Source organism: Musa acuminata, chromosome BXJ1-11, assembly GCF_036884655.1.
Source record: "Musa acuminata AAA Group cultivar baxijiao chromosome BXJ1-11, Cavendish_Baxijiao_AAA, whole genome shotgun sequence".
NCBI classification, from domain to species: domain Eukaryota; kingdom Viridiplantae; phylum Streptophyta; class Magnoliopsida; order Zingiberales; family Musaceae; genus Musa; species Musa acuminata.
The window spans coordinates 10,184,321-10,202,290 of record NC_088337.1 but is presented as its reverse complement, the minus strand read 5'-3'; the positions used below and the strand labels follow the sequence as shown (position 1 = coordinate 10,202,290).

The 17,970-nt window shown below is 37.4% G+C and overlaps 2 protein-coding genes across 3 annotated transcripts; one reads left to right on the top strand and one right to left on the bottom strand.

Annotated features, from left to right (window-relative positions):
• Positions 1-3,466: 3,466 nt before the first annotated feature.
• Positions 3,467-14,271, top strand: LOC135597187 (digalactosyldiacylglycerol synthase 1, chloroplastic-like). 2 transcript variants are annotated; one of them, XM_065089808.1, is made up of 9 exons: positions 3,467-4,178; positions 5,709-5,741; positions 7,899-7,986; positions 11,453-11,940; positions 12,017-12,283; positions 12,445-12,794; positions 12,900-13,407; positions 13,832-13,933; positions 14,045-14,271. In XM_065089808.1, exons 1-8 carry the CDS (start codon positions 3,555-3,557, stop codon positions 13,838-13,840), a joined length of 2,367 nt encoding a protein of 788 aa, XP_064945880.1. In that variant the 5' UTR covers positions 3,467-3,554; the 3' UTR covers positions 13,841-13,933; positions 14,045-14,271. The 2 variants fall into 2 exon arrangements, with proteins under 2 accessions (XP_064945880.1, XP_064945879.1); XM_065089807.1 differs by lacking the exons at positions 13,832-13,933; positions 14,045-14,271 and having other exon boundaries at positions 3,468-4,178; positions 12,900-13,645.
• A 1,469-nt stretch (positions 14,272-15,740) lies between these two features.
• Positions 15,741-17,174, bottom strand: LOC103971295 (E3 ubiquitin-protein ligase PUB23). The gene has a single exon (XM_009385287.3). It carries the CDS (start codon positions 17,089-17,091, stop codon positions 15,829-15,831), a length of 1,263 nt encoding a protein of 420 aa, XP_009383562.2. The 5' UTR covers positions 17,092-17,174; the 3' UTR covers positions 15,741-15,828.
• Between the last annotated feature and the right edge of the window lie 796 nt (positions 17,175-17,970).

The following is a 17,970-nucleotide window of genomic DNA, read 5'->3' as shown; positions in this document are numbered from 1 at the left end:
CTTTGTGAATAGAGTTATAATGTATTTTGATACTTTCATCAAAATATTGTGATTTTAATAAAAGATGTAAGTGATATACAAATCTTTTTTTTTTTTTTTTGGCATGTTCTTCTTTGAAACATATTTAAAAATCAATCAAAATAAGTAAATTAGTTAACACTGCATCTTCAGTTAATTATAATATTTTTTATATATTTTTAAAATGTTTTTATAGAGATACTAAAAGTATTATAACTCTATTAAAAAACAGCATAACAGTGTGAATCGATTTATCCTATAGATTCATCCAATACAAACTATAATCTTTTTTTTGTTCGTCCTACTCACAGCTTTTTGGTACACCAAAAATATAGGGAATGGAAGAAAACAAAAAGGGAGATCAGTCGGAAAAAGTTCAAAAAAATTACTTGTCTCATATATATATATATATATACATATATATATATACATATATATATATATATATATATATATATATATATATATATATATCATCTCTCATTCTCCGGTTTTTCATATTCTCCAAAGTAATTCTTTTAATTTTAAAAAAAATTAATATTAAAAATAATAATATCAAAAAATATAAATAATAACGACACATAAGCCATGGAGAGGGGTTGTTACTATTGAATGTTAATAATATTAGAATTCTAACATTTTTAAATATCTAAAATATCTTTCTATCAACATTATAAATAAAAAAAGGAATATTCTGAATTCAAAACTAGTTTAATTTATAAATTATTTATTAACTTAAACATAGGGCAAATCTTGGGAGAAGAGAAGGAAGTGCAAGTGCAAAATGCCATTTCCATAGTCGAAACCAGCTGATCTCAGGACAAGCAGTTCATCTTTCTATAACATGCACCGAGAAAAGACGGAAAAGAGATCCGGCCACCACCTCAGGCTGTTGCGAGCCGAAAGAGACGAGACGAGACGCTTGAAGGAGCATGTAGGGTAAGACGTCAAGCACATCCAGTTGGGATCACATCTTCCACATCTCAATATCAGGGAGACCGACTGTTGTCCTGGTTGCCAGGTAAAAATCATCCAACGTCATCTGTTCGTTCATACTATGATCTACAGAAGAAGAAGAAGAAGAAGAAGAAGAAGAAGAAGAAGAAGAAGAAGATGAGAGACTTGTATGGCAATTCCCAATGGTTTCACATTTCCAAGTCACATATGCAAACAGGGGAAGGTGTACTTTTCCGATTTATATACCCTTTTTTTTTCCCATTATCTTTTAATCCGTGCTCGATGAATTATTTTTTTCAAAAAAAAATAATGTACATGATGAGGCTTAGAGTAGTCTATTGTGATTATTATTGCAAAGGCAAAATCTTCTCGTAACTTATTTTTATTATTTAATAAATTATAACACATATCTCACATTGAATGTTGGGACGTCTAAGATTAATTTGGGTTGATGGGTGTACTACTTTTAAATTTTTTGGACTAGTGATTTAGGTCAAACGAATTTGATAACCTAATTAGCTCATCGAGTCGTGATATTTAGTATCAAAGTCGACATAGTATTTGGATATGGTGAGGGGGTTCGGGTAGAAAAGTACTACCCATAAATAAAGTTAGAGTACTGGTAAGGCTACGCCTGACATGCATAGTACTAAAGTTTGATTTAAAATATACTAAGCTTTAATGAGGATGTCAAACCCTTGAGGAAAAAATTATAACACTCGAATTAGTTTGATGCATGCACTATTATCAACTTCATCTTAAGTATTTTGATTAGTGGTTTAGGCAAAACAAAATTGATACATCAATTTATTTAGACATTATGAGGGAAGCTTAAGTAGGAAAAATCTATCTGTAGATGGAGTTAAAGGACTCGTTATGACATAGAGTAGCTATCTTATATGTACCATATTATAATTTGATGTAGACTATGTTAAGTCTTAACGAGACATTCAAGCCATCGATAAGGAAAATTATAATATTCATCTCACATCGAAAATGGATAAGACTAACTTATACTAGTGTGACGGAGAAGCTTTTATTTGTTATACTAGTTAACTATCATACAATATTTATTGTTATCCACAAAGCAACCATTCTAGCAAATCAAAATTTATCACTTTTTTTAGTATTCAAATTGAATAATAGCACAAAGCTTAGATTTTCATAGGTAATAAGGATAATAAAGGAGAGGAAGCTTACATGTCATTCTTGCTCCACCAAAGTGAAACTCAAGATCATATGCATAACGTATCAAAATATTTGACAATTGAAATGAAAAATATTTTGCTTACTCGAAATGATCAGATAATGAAAGTTTTAGGGTTGGTTGGGTTATATGTATATCTTAAGAGAATGTATTAGGCTCTATAAGAAATCATCTGGGGCTATCTACCAATAGAACTTATTCATATGCCCGATGACTAAATATATGACTTATTATAATCCTATATATCCAAGCCGAATGAGATAATATGATCGAAGATAGTATTATTTTATATGTATTATGACATATTATGGTTATCCAATACATGGATAGATTCAGAATGTTTACTCCTAAGTCATTTTTAAATTATGATGTCAAAAGTTTGAGGATCTAGATTGTGACCTTGTAAAAACTACCTTAGAGTATAATTAATAAGGGATTCGATGGATTTGGATAAATGTGGAAGTGATAAATTTTGCTCAAAATCCTAAATAATACACTTAAGGGGTCTTTTTTATAGTTCAATGACATTGGACTATAAAACTTGAGAATGATTATATGTATTATTCCATCATCAATAAATTGTAGAATCATGAAATCGAGAGATATTGAGTAATAGTTTGTCATATCATCTTTTTTGTGAGTATTGTGTGACCAATCATATCGTGCCGAATCGATGATATTGTCGACTCAATGTTATTGATTTTTTAATGACGCATCTCCCCTAATGTGCCAGATAAATAAAAATAAGATATCAACTAAATAAAAGTGACTTGTTAACAACTATATATGTTGATCATATGATGATAACATATTGACAACTATATATATATATATATATATATATATATATATATTATACCTTCAACTTTGATATTAGGATGATGTATCTTTGTCCATCTATCCTTAAATTGGGAATTCAAGTTTTTATTTAATAAAATTTTTGTTGAAAAATTAAATTCAGATAAAAATTTCAAATACATTCACTAGCTTGTCTAGTAAAATCACTGATTCTATAGTCAGATTTTAGGATTAAATTACGTCTTTCATCATCCTATCATTGCAAAAAAAAAAAAAACCGCATTTATTCACTTTGCCGTCTACTTAAAGACAATCTAGGTTGGAACGAATCCTAAAGTACAGGTGTTGTTGGAATCCCGGGAATATCCTCCTATTCATTCCCTCCACCATTTGACTCTTTCCCCGTCACGCCCCCGTCGACAGCGGCATATCCTTCGTGGCCACGCTGTGAAATCTCTCCCTTCCCCGTGGGGCCCTTTGACTGACCGAGGCTTCCAAATAATCTCCTCCCGTCCAACCCCTAAACGAAAGCACCAAGAAGAAGCAGCGACACGACATCCCTCATCTTGCCGCCATGCTCAACCTGGGCGCCGAGAGGCCGCCGCCGCAGCTGGCGACTGGCACCGCCGAGAAAGCCCTCTCCTTCCTCTCCAAGGGGTGGCGCGAGGTCCGCGACTCCGCCGATGCGGACCTTCAGCTCATGCGCAAGAGGGCCAACTCCTTCAAGAACCTCGCCGACCGCGAGCTGGAGCACTTCCTCAACTCGGCCGCGATTCCCCCCTCCGGCGCGGCGCTGCCGTCGCCCTCCATCGCTGAATTCGAGCTCGTGAAGCGGATCCAGCCGAAGCTGTCGGCGATTCGGCGGGCTTACTCGTCGCCGGAGTTTGGCCGGAGGGTGCTGGAGAAGTGGAGCCCTAAGGCGACCATCCGGCTCGATCTGTCAGCCATTAAGAACGCGATCGTCTCGGAGGTCGATGAGGTTGGAGCGGCTCTGGATCTCAGTTGGGATGAGGACCAGAGTAAGGAAAAGATCATGTGGGAGGAGGGGAGGGCGGAGATTGTTGAGGAGGGCAAGGGATGGGAGCCAATTCGGATTCTGAAGACAAGGTTGAAGGAGTTTGAGCGGAAGAGCCAATCAACTGAGATATTTGGGACCTTCAAGAGCAGCGAGTTTATCGAGAAAGTAAAATTGAGCCTGGTAAGGGCTTTATTCCTCTCTCTCTCTCTCTCTCTCTCTATATATATATATATATATATATATATATATATATATATATAGTTCTTGAGTTACAACATTCTGCCACCATTTATCTGTAATGATTAGTGAATTAAGGTCCTTTTATGCCCCTAAAATTTTTCAAGATGCTGGAGCAGCCTGTTCTCCGATTCTGTTCATGATAGTATAAGCATCCAGGCTGAAAAATCAGCTAGCCTCCATACGAATCTAGTTATTAACATCTATATTTGCTGTGTCTATCATCATTTCATCCATAACAAACCACAATTAGCCATATCAATGGGTTTAACTATGAGTTAATTCATCAGTTTTCCACTAAGATTAACCAGATGCAGACTATAATACAATATCTAACAGAAAAACTTGTTTTAAAGCACATAATTGATGATTTTGAACAACTTGTTTTGTTATCATAGCATTGCCTATGATTTTATTGAAAATTTCCTAACTGAGTTTTAGTTGAGACTCATTGCTTGATTTGGTATGTACAAAGCATGAAAGTAAGCATTTTTTATTATTTATGGACTCCTGATCTTCTTTTGTTTGGTATTGTCCTGAAATCACCACAAGCACAATATGCTTACATTCTATAACAAGGTGGTGTGGTAGAATAAGATGCTTCCTGCAACTTTCAGTTCCACATTCCTTTAAAAATAAATCTTCTAGCATTATGCACTTTGAACTCGTAGAGTTCTGAACCACAAGTGAAATACCATAAACAACATTTTGCTGAAAGGTTTCCTTGAAATATTACGAAAAAACAACATTTTGCTGCAAGAGTTAGTTTATATCGACTATTAACTTGGTGATGTCTTAGCATCATGTCAATTGAACCTTCATTTCCCACTTGTGTTGGTAATGTACTACTGGTGCCAAAAGGATAGCTGGACTAATGATGACATATATGTCATAACAGACCTGGGATTAAGATTTAAGAACAAGATACTGAGGCAACATTATGTTTTGATATGATGTTGTTAGAAGCAAGATATTTTGTGTATCCGTTACTTGTGAACATAATGATTTATTGTCTTGTCACCATATCCTCTTCATGAAGACTAACATAGAGAACATAACATAATCATCTGTGACAATGTCAAGATATTTTGTGTAATCCGTTACTCGTGAACATACTGATTTATGTCTTGTCACCATATCCTCTTCATGAAGATTAACATAGAGAACATAACATAATCATCTGTGACAATGTCAAATGTTGCTGACTCCCACTTTCATGTTGTGAGTTTGATGTCTAAAGTTTGCGATTTTCATATCATGTATAAGAAATTACTAGTTATATATAAGAACTTTGATGTTGAAAAGTTGCACTACAATTTCAAATGATGATAGAACTGTGATAATCACCATAATTCCTCTAACTGTAACCGTCACTATCTTAAGTACTTTCGTATCTGCTCATATATGGTTAGCATTTCAAACTAATCCATGGAGTGTTATTTATTTATTTTTCTTTTTTTATTTTTCTTGCAGCAATCGATTTGCAAGGAAACTGAAGAATCAACGGTTTGTTTTTAAACTATTTCTTGTTGTTTTCTTTTATTTTACATTATAAATTTTGTTCTTAGATGTTATTTGAGAATTTCTATATCTGATATGATTTATCTTGGATCAAATTTTAGGTATGAGTGTTAGGACTATAGCTAGGAGAGTCCTAATTGAATTTTATTGAAAGGGGCATTCATGTAAAACCTACCTAGCCGACCCCTATTAAAGAGGTGGAGAGGCCGGCTAGGGTTAGGGTTAGTTGGGAGGTTGCTTCTTAGAGTAGGAGCCTTATTAGGAGTTGGTTAGAAGTAGGAGTCTTGAGTAGGAGTCCTATTAGGAGTTAGGATTTAGAAGCCCTCTAAATAGTCATGGATTCATCCTCTTTTGACAAGCAATAGATGAATATTCTTAGCAGTCTTTGAGCAACAACTTGGAGGAAGGAACTCCTATAGAGTTCCAAGAAGGTCGATCCCCTAAAGAGATCAACCCCAAGCTTAGAATCCGCTAGGGTTCTAACAATAAGTCAAGCAGAGGAATATAATTACTAATGGGTACCCAAAGTGGTTCAAATAATAAATATTATTCTTATTATTAGAACAATCAGGAGAGCAATCATTGATGCGATAGTGAGGTTGCTCCGCTAAGACCTGAGATTTTTCAGTTGAAATGAAGAAAATAGCCTCTTCTGATTTGAGAGCAAGGCTATGGATATCTAATCCTCTCCAGAACACATTGTCGGACCCTTATAATTGGACTTCCTCTGCCCCTTTTGTTGAACCATTATGAAAATTCGTCTATATTAGTTGTGATTTGTGAAACTATGAGCTGCATGATTTTTGGGAAAATCTAACTACTTTGAATTCTTCATAAATTTGTATATTATTTGAATATCTTATGTTAAATATTAAATGAGTTGCTTTTACAACAGGTGATGCATCAACTTATAATCATATTTGATCTTTCATAAGGTTTATCTATCTGCTTATGTACTTAACTAATTATTTAGATAGGATCAATTGTGATGATAATTAGTTTGTTTAGCGCATAATGTGTAGCATCCATTTAGTAAACATCCCTGTTCTTTGGCAATCATAATTTTGACGGTTGTTGACCACAAAGAGAGACTGAAGGCTTGTTCTTCTTCTAGTAGTATTATTTGCTTTTTAAGTTGCAAAAAATTATCTTTGTACAAATGTATTTTGGAACATATTTCTTTTATTTGTATTTATGAATGGAGGACTCGAGAGTCAACATAACTATGAGTATCATATTATTTAGATAATAGCATGTTAAAGTGCATATTATGCTAGAGTACTTGAGATTGCATGCCTCACGAACAAATCCCAAACACTTTATTTGATATGTTATATTTCTTTTTTTGCAAATTCCATTGCCTTTATGAGCTTCTCATCTTTTCCTCCTTTATTTTTTGTTACTTCTATTTGAAGTCCAAAATGTTTATATTTCTCATCCTTGATAGTGGTCTCTACATGGCATCTCTAACTATGCATGTCTGTCATCTTATGTTATTGACTCGTGGATTGGTTCAAACATGGTAGTAGAAGACAGAGACCATAATCATAATTGGATACAAGAGAAAAAAAAAAAAGAATGAACTGTGTAATGCATACTGCTACTTTTTAAATTTAAAATGATTTTTCATATAGAAAGAGAGGAACAGGCTGAGGGAAGGAAGAAATTATGACCTATCAGTGGTTAGAAGCAAGGTTTGTCGTATTGTCTTGTACGAGTAGTATGTATCGATCTGATAGGGGATCGGTATGGGCGATACATATCAATTTGTTGGTATGTCCCATCATATCATGAATCGGTACATTATGGTTTGGTACGTACTGTACTGACAACTGGTCGATACACCGGTACAAAACCGATAAGGTGAACGATGGTTAGTAGACTTAAAAGAACTTCCAATTCATTAAAAATCTTCCTGAAATTTGGATTTGTTTTGTGATTTGTAATTGTAAGCATATAACACATCTTAGTTATTTTAGAAAAGAAATACACTTGATTTATTTGAATTACTTTGTGCTTATCTACAATGTTGAATCTTAATGACAATAACTTTTTAGTTATCACAGCATCTGGTATGACATCTTTATTTGTATCTAGCGTTTGCTTAATGAATTGCTAACTGGCTATTGTTTTCTAATGCAGGATGTTCCACCACTGGATATTCCAGAACTTCTGGCACATATTGTCAAGCAATCTTGGCCATTATTTGATCATCTTGGTATTCGACGTGGTAAAAAAAAATGCACATCTCATTCCTTTCATTGTTAGATAGCTAGCTCTGAATTTTTATATTGATAAAATCTACTATGCTATCTATTCAAATGAGTATTGATGGACAAGAGGTAGGGATCACATTATTTGTATTGATCTATATCTTAATTTTGGTAAAAAATGTATACAAAGCACCTTTTACTAGTTGATTGCTATTTAATTGTGGATGCCTAACTTATAGTTCATCAGTTTTCTATCTTTTATATATTGATTAGATATGGTTGAATATAGTTAAATGATAAGACCCTTAGAGTTTTATCGTAGAAGAAGAGGGAAAAAAGGGATGATCACTTCGAGAGGATCAACCTCCTTGATCACTTCGAGAGGATCGACCTCCTAGAGTTTGTCAAAAGACTAAATAATATTTCATTGAGTACCGAAAAGAAACAGATATATCCCTATTTATAGAGTTTCACCCAGAGTCTACCAGGACTTGGACAATTAGTAAATAAATAAATATCAAATAAACCCCTATCCGACTCTTACTGAACTAGACCGACTCAATAAAATATTATTCAAAGCTCAGAAAATAAAGGGATCCTAACAATTCCTTACCTTTCAAATCAGCCTTGTTCTCAAGGCTAAGTAGTATCAAACTCAGAGAGCTTCTCTTTTAGCAAATTAGAATAAGGGTATCTGCGACGCATCACAACCCGTTGATCAAGTAAGAACAGTCTCCAGTTTTTGATAGTGTAAGTAATAAGTCGGCCTTTCAGTGTAGTAGTCGTTGCAGTCTTTTGAAGAACCCTCTCCATCCGATGGCTAGTGGCAATTGTGATCTTACTTCCACGTCTTTCCTTTAGGATCACTTGCTTTCCATTAATAAAAAACTTCATGATTAGTTTAGAAAAATTCCAAGAAACATCACCCAGGGTTGATAGTCATTCAATTCCAAGCACCACTTCGAAGTCTTCCAAGAGTAGCAAAAAGAAGTCCACAAGTAACTCTTGGTCATGTATAATCAATTTTATCTTCGAACATTTGTTATCACAAATTAAAATCCATCCATCAGCAACCTTTACTTCGAATTTGTCACAGCCTTCAATGTGGTAGGCCAATCTGTCAGCAATCTTACTGTCCATAAAATTGTTAATGCTACTAGTATCAATCAAGGTTGGGAGACTAGCGTCAGCCGAGGCCGTGTTGAGGGCGTGGCTGGGAGGCGATGTTGCCAAGGGTCGGTCCCAGTGGAGAAGAGGAAGCAGTGGAGGGACTGGCGGCTGTTGTTGATGCTGGTGGAGAAGAGGAAGCTATGATGGCAACCAGCGGCTGTTGTTGATGCTGGTGGAGAAGAGGAAGCAATGATGGCAACTAGTGGCTGCGGTAGTAAAGGGAGCTCTGTTTCTGTTGCACAGCATAAGGAGCCGTTGGCGACGCCGAAGGATCGCGAGCGGTTGAGGAGAAGGCTGCGGTGGCTGGCAGCGGTGGTGGCGCGGTTGGGAGCAGCGTCACCAAGGGTCGACGAGGGGGATGGTCCGTTGGCCCGGAAATAGCGGTGGCAGCCCTTTCTTGCTCTAACAGGATGGGGGTGGTCCGCTGGCCGGGAAACAATGATGGCGGTGGTCGCTGGTCGGAAAGCAGCAGTGGCGGTGGTCGTTGGCCAGGAAGCAGCAGCCCTTTCTCACTGCGAGGGGTTTGGTCGTGGCTGTCGTTTCTTTCTTTCTCTCTCTCTCTCTTTTTTATTTTTTAGATGATGATAATTGCGGCGATGTGTTATGAGAAATTACAACGAGAACACCGAGGATAGCTGCTTTGATACCAAATGATAAGACCCCTAAGGTTTTATCGTAGAAGAAGAGGGAAAAAAGGATGATCACTTCGAGGGGATCGACTTCTGTAATCACTTCGAGGGGATCGGCCTCCTAGGGCTTGTTAAAAGACTGAATAATATTTCATTGATTGTCGAAAAAAAATTGATATATCCTTATTTATAGAGTTCCACCCAGAGTTCACCAGGACTTGGACTCTTAATAAATAAATAAATATCAAATAAACCCCTATCCGACTCTTATTGAGCTAGACTAACTCAATAATACATTATTCAAAGCTTAGAAAATAAAGGGATCATAACATTAAATTTACGTGCACTTGTTTCTTTGTCTTTAATCATCTTATTGAATAAGTTATGAGGATTTTGTTTAATGTTAAAGTCATCATTGTAATACCTCGATTACATCTTATAAGGATTAGATGGGTCTATTACCATTAAGTATTTTGGACAAATGGTTCAAACTCAATAAGTTAATTAGTTAGATATTTGCAAATCGTGACAAATGGTATCAGGATCGATACAGTAACGGACATAGTGAGGGGTCCGAGTAGGAAAGAAGTATACATAGACAAGCCAGAATGCATATTATATAGTGGAGCCACCATTGGACTAGACCTCATATGCACCAAACATTGATTTTGGACTATAGTGGTCTTTGATGAGGATATCCACTTTAGTCTTACATAAAAAGTAGGAGATGTTTTGAATGGACTTATAAGGGCTAGAGGATCTATTACCATTAACTTGGGCTTAAGTATCATGGGTTATTGGTTCAATGGATTAGTTACCCACTCAAGTCGGATCGTGACAATTATATATAACACATTTGCTTTTTGTTGTAAATCTTTTATAGAATCTTCAACCACTGTTAGAGTAAACCATTAACAAGTGCTTCTCTGATTCGAGGTTGAAGATTCTTGTGTGGTTATAATCAACCCAGCAAAAATAGCTAAATCGATTGACACCAAAGCTGAAATTCAGGAAGTCAGTTTTGGTGGTCCATTGTGTAAGGCTAAGATTCTATGTTTGTTGCTGTTGAATGTCCCCCAAATTCTGTGTGAGGGATATTCTTGATGTCAAGTCACTGTGAGGAATATTTGGGATGGTCGAGCCTCGTAGGAGCATGAACAAATGTGGCTGCAGAAGATGTTTCATGAGTGACGATTTCTCTTGATTAACTGGTGACATTGTCCTCGATAGAGCTAATGAAATGAAAAGATTCATGTAGCCAAACAAACATTTTGGGAGTTACGGTTGTTTCTGTTGTATGCTCTTGATGGGAAAGAAAAATAAAAAAGTCTGGACTAAGTTGCCATGTGAAATGTTATGCTGTCTTTCTGAGATATTTTGATCTGTATTTTTATAACCTAAGAATATTGACCCTGTGTTAATACATCTTGCAAAAATTGGTCAATCACTTTCATGATTATCATCTTCTTTTATTCGTCATTCGATTGGATTTGTTTCACATAATTATAATTCTTCATATTTAAATCCCTTTTCTATTCTGTGGACATCTCATGTCGTTTGCATGCTTTGACAGAACTTCAGGGATATGGCTTACTGACACTTCCTAAATCTATAATTATGTGCAATTATTTATCAAATGGTTGGATATGGGTTTGGGTATGATTTAACATCTTTTTTTGTGCAGACATATATGTAAAAATGGTCGAAACTTTGTGCAGCAGGCACAGAGATCAGGTCATGTACCATCATTCTCTTTATGCCAAGGAAGAGTCCTTATATGAAAACGAGAAAATCAGTGATGAACTTGATTTAAGGATAGCCAGTGTGCTTCATAATACAGGGCATCATTATGAAGGGGGATTTTGGACTAGTTTCGTAAAGAATGAGTCAGCAGATAGAAAGCACCATGTTGCAATAGTAACAACTGCCAGTCTACCATGGATGACAGGAACTGCTGTAAACCCATTATTTCGAGCTGCTTATTTGGCAAAGTCTGCAAAGCAAGCTGTCACACTGGTTGTTCCTTGGCTTTGCAAATCAGATCAGGAGCTAGTTTATCCTAACAACTTGAGCTTTAGTTCTCCTGAAGCACAAGAAGCTTATATACGAAATTGGCTGGAGGAGAGGGTTGGCTTTAAGGCAGATTTCAAAATATCTTTTTATCCAGGAAAGGTAACCACATGATGCTATGTATTCTACTTTAAAATGTTCAAATGCTAGAATTTTAACACATTTATTTTGGTCTTAGTTCTCAAAAGAAAGGCGAAGCATAATACCTGCTGGAGACACTTCACAATTTATTCCCTCAAAAGAAGCTGACATTGCCATATTGGAAGAGCCAGAGCACCTGAACTGGTACCACCATGGAAAGCGCTGGACGGATAAGTTTAATCATGTTGTTGGCATTGTGCACACAAATTACTTAGAGTACATCAAAAGAGAGAAAAATGGAGCTATCCAAGCATTTCTTGTGAAACATATAAACAATATGGTCACTAGAGCATACTGTCACAAGGTAAGAGCTTGTTTCCTCAGATTATTTGTGTGATTTTATTCAGTTATCCTGGTAGTCCAATATTTTAGGTACTTAACTTTGGTCATGTTTAGCATTATAATAACAGATATTCTGCTAGCGAAAATGTGTATCTTAACAAAATAGTGTTAGTCTTTCTGCAGGTTTTGCGTCTTTCTGCAGCAACACAGGACTTACCCAAGTCTGTTATTTGCAATGTTCATGGTGTAAATCCTAAGTTTCTTATGATCGGAGAAAAAGTAGCAGCTGAGAGGGTGCATGGGCAGCAGGCATTCTCCAAAGGAGCATATTTTCTTGGAAAGATGGTTTGGGCAAAAGGTTATAGGGAACTGATAGATCTGTTAGCGAAGCACAAAAGTGACTTGGAAGGTTTTAAGTTAGATGTATATGGAAATGGCGAGGATTCTCAGGAAGTTCAATCTGTTGCCAAGAAGTTGGACCTGAATCTTAACTTCCTTAGAGGAAGGGATCATGCAGACGATTCACTTCATGAGTAAGGATCATTTAGTAGTGTCTAGCTTGCTGTTTCTTGTTGCATTTCCCTTATTGTTACTTCCATCTTATTCTTTTCCTTTTATTTTGTATTGTATTTCATCAGGTACAAAGTTTTTGTAAACCCTAGCGTCAGTGATGTCCTGTGCACAGCAACCGCAGAGGCTCTTGCCATGGGGAAGTTTGTTATTTGTGCCGATCACCCATCAAATGAATTTTTCAGGGCATTTCCTAACTGTTTAACTTACAAGACCTCAGAGGATTTCGTTTCTAGAGTGAAAGAAGCAATGGCCAGTGACCCTCAACCACTTACCCCTGAGCAGAGACATAACTTGTCATGGGAGGCTGCAACTCAGAGGTTTATGGAGTACTCTGAGCTTGACAAAATCTTAAACAATGAAGAACCCATGAATGGTGACAAAGCAATTTACGGCCGGAAGATCAAGAAATCAATTTCCATGCCAAGTTTGTCAGATGTGGTGGATGGGGGTTTGGCATTTGCTCACTATTGTTTCACGGGAAATGAAATATTGAGGTTAACCACAGGCGCAATACCTGGGTCACGGGACTACAGTAAGCAGCATAGTGTTGATTTGCGTCTTTTGCCACCTCAGGTACAGAATCCTGTATATGGCTGGTAATATGAGTTTAGCTTGTATCGATATCTTATAGCCTACGCCGAAGCAGACTGTTAGGATTGCAGAGCCTTGTGCATGGCAATCACTGAATCAAGTTGCATGCACCTATCTTTCTATTCAACCCTGAGTATAGGAAGATATGTAATTTTGACTTGGTGTTCCTCGTTCATATTCTGTAGTATATACCATTCAAGTTACGTGTGGTCTTTTTTAACTGGTGAGCCGCAGTATTAGACTTTGTAGGCAGAGGTACATAGTCATTTTTTTTTTCTCTTAATCATGTATAGTCCTGATAGGTTGCTGCTTTGCTCTTCCTTGTAAGTCTTGATTAATCTCTCATAACAAAAGGAACCCAAGTCTTGATTCCTCAACATGGAGTAATCGTCACTAGTATATTCAGGTTCGATAGGAAGATCCAGCACGGAAGGGCCAATTCTAGCATCTTCTCATGAGGATGGTAACTGTACTCTGATAAAGACTTAGCAGCAGATAGATAAGCATGGTATGTGATTGTTTCTTTCCCATTTCTTGGTTAGATCAATACTCTCTCTCTCCTATGGAATCTCACCACCATCATATAGTTAATGTGGAGTTGTGCTTTTGATCTGAACAGGTAAATTCAGTTGTGTAACTTGCAGTGCTTGACTTGTTTGGCGTTTGCTATCTGAAAATGTTAGATATCGACGACTATTGAGCAGGTCAGCTCTTACATGGCTCCTTGTACCTTTTAGAGCTCTCTCCAGCAAAATTTTTATTGTTTGTATGACCTGTTCAGCAGAGGCAAAGTTTATAAAGACCCACTTGGAAGGCAAATATAAAGACCTAATACCTTTCATTTTAGGTATATTAGTATCATTGACAAGTGACAACAATCTTTTGTTGGATCAGTCCAAAGCTTCCCTGTCATAATATATATATATATATATATATATCCCTCAGTTGCTGTGCTGTGCAATTGTAGTTGATGTAATATCAGTAACGACAGCAAATTGGGGGGATCTTTAATGATAGTAGTATGTGGACTATTAGCATTATTTTCCAAGTAGACATCAATCAATCTTGTCCTCGTTCCTGCCAAAATTTGATTCAAGATAGTCACTTCCACCGGTCCTCAAATTATCCATACTAAGAAATGGTTTGTATTAATTTATGCAGTGGGATTGTCATGCATGGAACACGAGAGCATTGGTTTTGACCAGCTAGAATCTCATGAACCAGAAACATATCCGTCAAAAACCAATTCCATGTTCTACCAATCTGAGTGACGTAAAAGGGGATGATAGGATAGAAACGAGGGCTTATTTCCATATGTCTTTGCCGATCAACTTCTTTGAAAGTGTCTGAAGAAGCCAATTCTTGCAGTTACATTTCGATGAGAAGGGCGCGGTAAGAATTCGCCGGACTGAGTAAACTAAACTGACTGGTTCAGAAAAATTCGATATATTTTAATCAGCTTCCCCATAATGTACAGAAAATTCACCACTCACATAACCTAAAAACCAAATTTATAACGAGCAAATGAAATTAATATGACTGGAATCCAACAAATCAATGACTGATGGTTTCTTTTTATTTTCCTCTTTCTCCTCTAATCCGATAAATATTCACTCGGCTCGGCATTAGGCATTAGGCATTAGGCATTAGGGTGTTGTTATACTGCATACAATGAACTTTTGTGAAGCCATATTAGATTACAACTTTGGAATCAAAAATAGGTGTGGCCTTAAGGTCGGAAAGAACTTCATCCATCACAATGTTACAGCGCGTTTTATATGATGTCAAGTATAAGAAAAACAAAATAAAAAAATTTACAATTACTTTAAATCGAACATATGATCTTTTCTTTTCTCCTAACGAGATAATATTATTTTTGATTGATGATCAATCTTCATAAAATCTTCAATCATGATTTAATATCTTTAATAACAATAATAATAATATGGTTTTTTTCTTTTTTTTTATTCATCGGATAAAATAGAAATTTATATTAGAATTATTATGGATGTTGTCATGTTGCAATCTATGCAAAGTAACTTCTAAACTATTCAAATTTACTTAAATAAACGATTAATCCATATATGTATTCTACCCATAACCTTGTCAAACCCAATTAGATCTGATTAGAAAATGCATCTGACATATATGATAGGAAATCAAATGCACATATACCAAGGTTTGGGAGAATAACCTACCCCTATAATATATATATATATATATATATATATATATATGTACATACATCACATCTAAAATTCACAGGAAGAAGTAGTTCAACATTTTGTCATGACAAAACACAAGACATGATGAAATGGAAAGAGGTAAATAATTGAGATTAGAAAGAATTAAATAAATCAATTAACATTCTTTTTTTTTTATGCACATTAACTATCTATCCTCTCATGTAGAGGGAGGAGGGGGATATGAAGCCTTCAAAGGAGGTGCTAAACAGGGAGAATTCCTCCAAGCCTTGGAGTGTAACCTCAATATCTCCCTAACCCTCTCCCTGACCTGCGCATCACAATCCATCTGCAGCACATAACACATCTTGGAAACAGCTCCGAGCTGTAACATCTCCTGCAGCACCGCCGGAGATGGCGAAGACTTCGCCACCGAGCACAGTATCTTCACCGCCATCCTGCTCACCAGCCGCGACACCCTATGTATCTTCTTCGACACCACTGCGATCCCTACTGCGTGCTCGACCAACTCGGCTCTCCCTTCTGCGCAACCACACAGCTGACATAGAATTACCATGATCATCTCACACGTTCTCTTCTCTGGTTCATCGAGCAGTTGCTCGATCAACATTCGCACTGCCCCGGCTTTCACTGCCTTTAACCTGTTGTTCCCCCAGGGGATAACAGCGGCCAGAACTTGCAGTGCTGCCTTCGTGGCTTGGTGTGAGATCTCGTCTCGTACGACCTTCGCGAGCTCTTCGAAGAACTCTTCCCTTAAAGACAATGCACGGGCCGGAGCGATCACCGACACAAGGGATTTGAGGAGTAGCAACGAGTAAGCTCGGATTCGGTAGCTCGATCGCCCCAACACTTTGGTCAACAGTTCAACGAAGTTGACGTCCCTATGGATCAAACCGAGGAGGCTTTTCTCCGAGAGTTGGAGAGAGCACAATATGGCGAGGGCTTCATCGGGAGCACTTGCAGACTCCAATCCATCGCACACTATAAGTTCTTCCTCGAGAACACCTGTCGAGCCGTGGATGCTTTTCTCCATGATCGAGGCTAAAACGTCGACAGCACCCGAAGCCTCGACAAAGCGTTTGTTGCGGTCGCTCTCCGATGCGATAGCCTTGAGTCTTCGGAGCGCGGTCATCTGTGTCTGCGGCAGCTTGGCTTCGTCGAGGAGGGCCGCGATCTGGGTCATGTCGACCGGGGGACGCGGGGTGGGGAAGCGCTCCACGCCGTCGGAGGCATTGGCTGAGCACCAGGCCTGGATGAGCCGCCGGAGAGTGTGGTTGGGCGTGACGTCGAGGTTCGTCAACGCTTGCTTGGTGACCGGGCAGATCTCATGCTTGTCGGAGAAGATCCACCTCTCGATGCTCTCCCGGTCGTAGGTGATGCCGGTGGAAAGGGTCACCGGATCTCTCATGATCTCGAGCGATATAGGACACAAGAAGTAAGGCGGGACTTCCACTCCCTCCATCAATCCTAATCGAACGATAGCTGCAAACGAATCAAAGCTTTGGGAAGGCAGAAGAAAGGCGGTGTCGATGATGAGGAAGGGCGAGTTGGTACGGTGCTTGGCTACTTATAATAAGGAGAAGGGAAGAGATACAACGAGGGAAGAAGTCAACGCGCGAGGCTGAGTAGTAAATGGTCATTATATATCGAAGTTTATTGGCTTTTTAGGGTTTGGTTTTCACGACATGTTAAGGGTGTGCGTGCGCGTATCAATCGATGTATTGTCGATGCATGGAGAGGCGCTCAAAGATTGCCAACTTTACTTGGTCCTCTCTTTGGGTTTGACCTTGGAAATGGCTTCTCCTTTGACTTTTATATGCAAGTCATGTGTTCATCCCACACCGTCATTTTTCTCAAATGCACCAAGAAAGCATAAATATTTGGGTGACCAAAAAAACCATCAGTTTTTCTAACTCTTCTTGTTTTGAATATTGACAAAAAAAAAAAAAGGTCATTCTTATTCGATTCAAATTACAATCGATTTGACATTTTGTCATCACTTCCTACTTTCTCTCTCTACGTGTAATTAATTAATTAATTAATTAATTATTTGAGATTGATTTGATCCTCATAGATGCATTATTGCCATCTCCCATAACGTGAAAGCAAGAAAAAAGAGAAAGAATCTCAAACACCAATAATATAAAATAAATGGACCAACGAATAAAAAGAAAAAAAAAGCTAAACACCTCTCTCTCTCTATTGATGTTCTTTAGCTCTTGCATTATTGATCTCTTAATATTCCTTGTTTCTATGATGGACCCTTAACTTTTGAATAGTATAAGATTCAAATTCATAAAAGATTTAGGGTTTAGGATTTAAACTCCTAATTAATATAGAA

What these genes read in the sequence shown, in the direction of transcription:
- LOC135597187 (XM_065089807.1), top strand. Translation starts at nt 3,555, where the DNA reads ATGCTCAACCTGGGCGCCGAGAGGCCGCCGCCGCAGCTGGCGACTGGC. An exon ending in TCATCTTGGTATTCGACGTG is followed by an intron (nt 7,987 to 11,452) that starts GTAAAAAAAAAT and finishes TTTTTTGTGCAG; the next exon opens with ACATATATGTAAAAATGGTC. An exon ending in TATCTTTTTATCCAGGAAAG is followed by an intron (nt 11,941 to 12,016) that starts GTAACCACATGA and finishes TTTTGGTCTTAG; the next exon opens with TTCTCAAAAGAAAGGCGAAG.
- LOC103971295 (XM_009385287.3), bottom strand. Translation starts at nt 17,091, where the DNA reads ATGGAGGGAGTGGAAGTCCCGCCTTACTTCTTGTGTCCTATATCGCTC.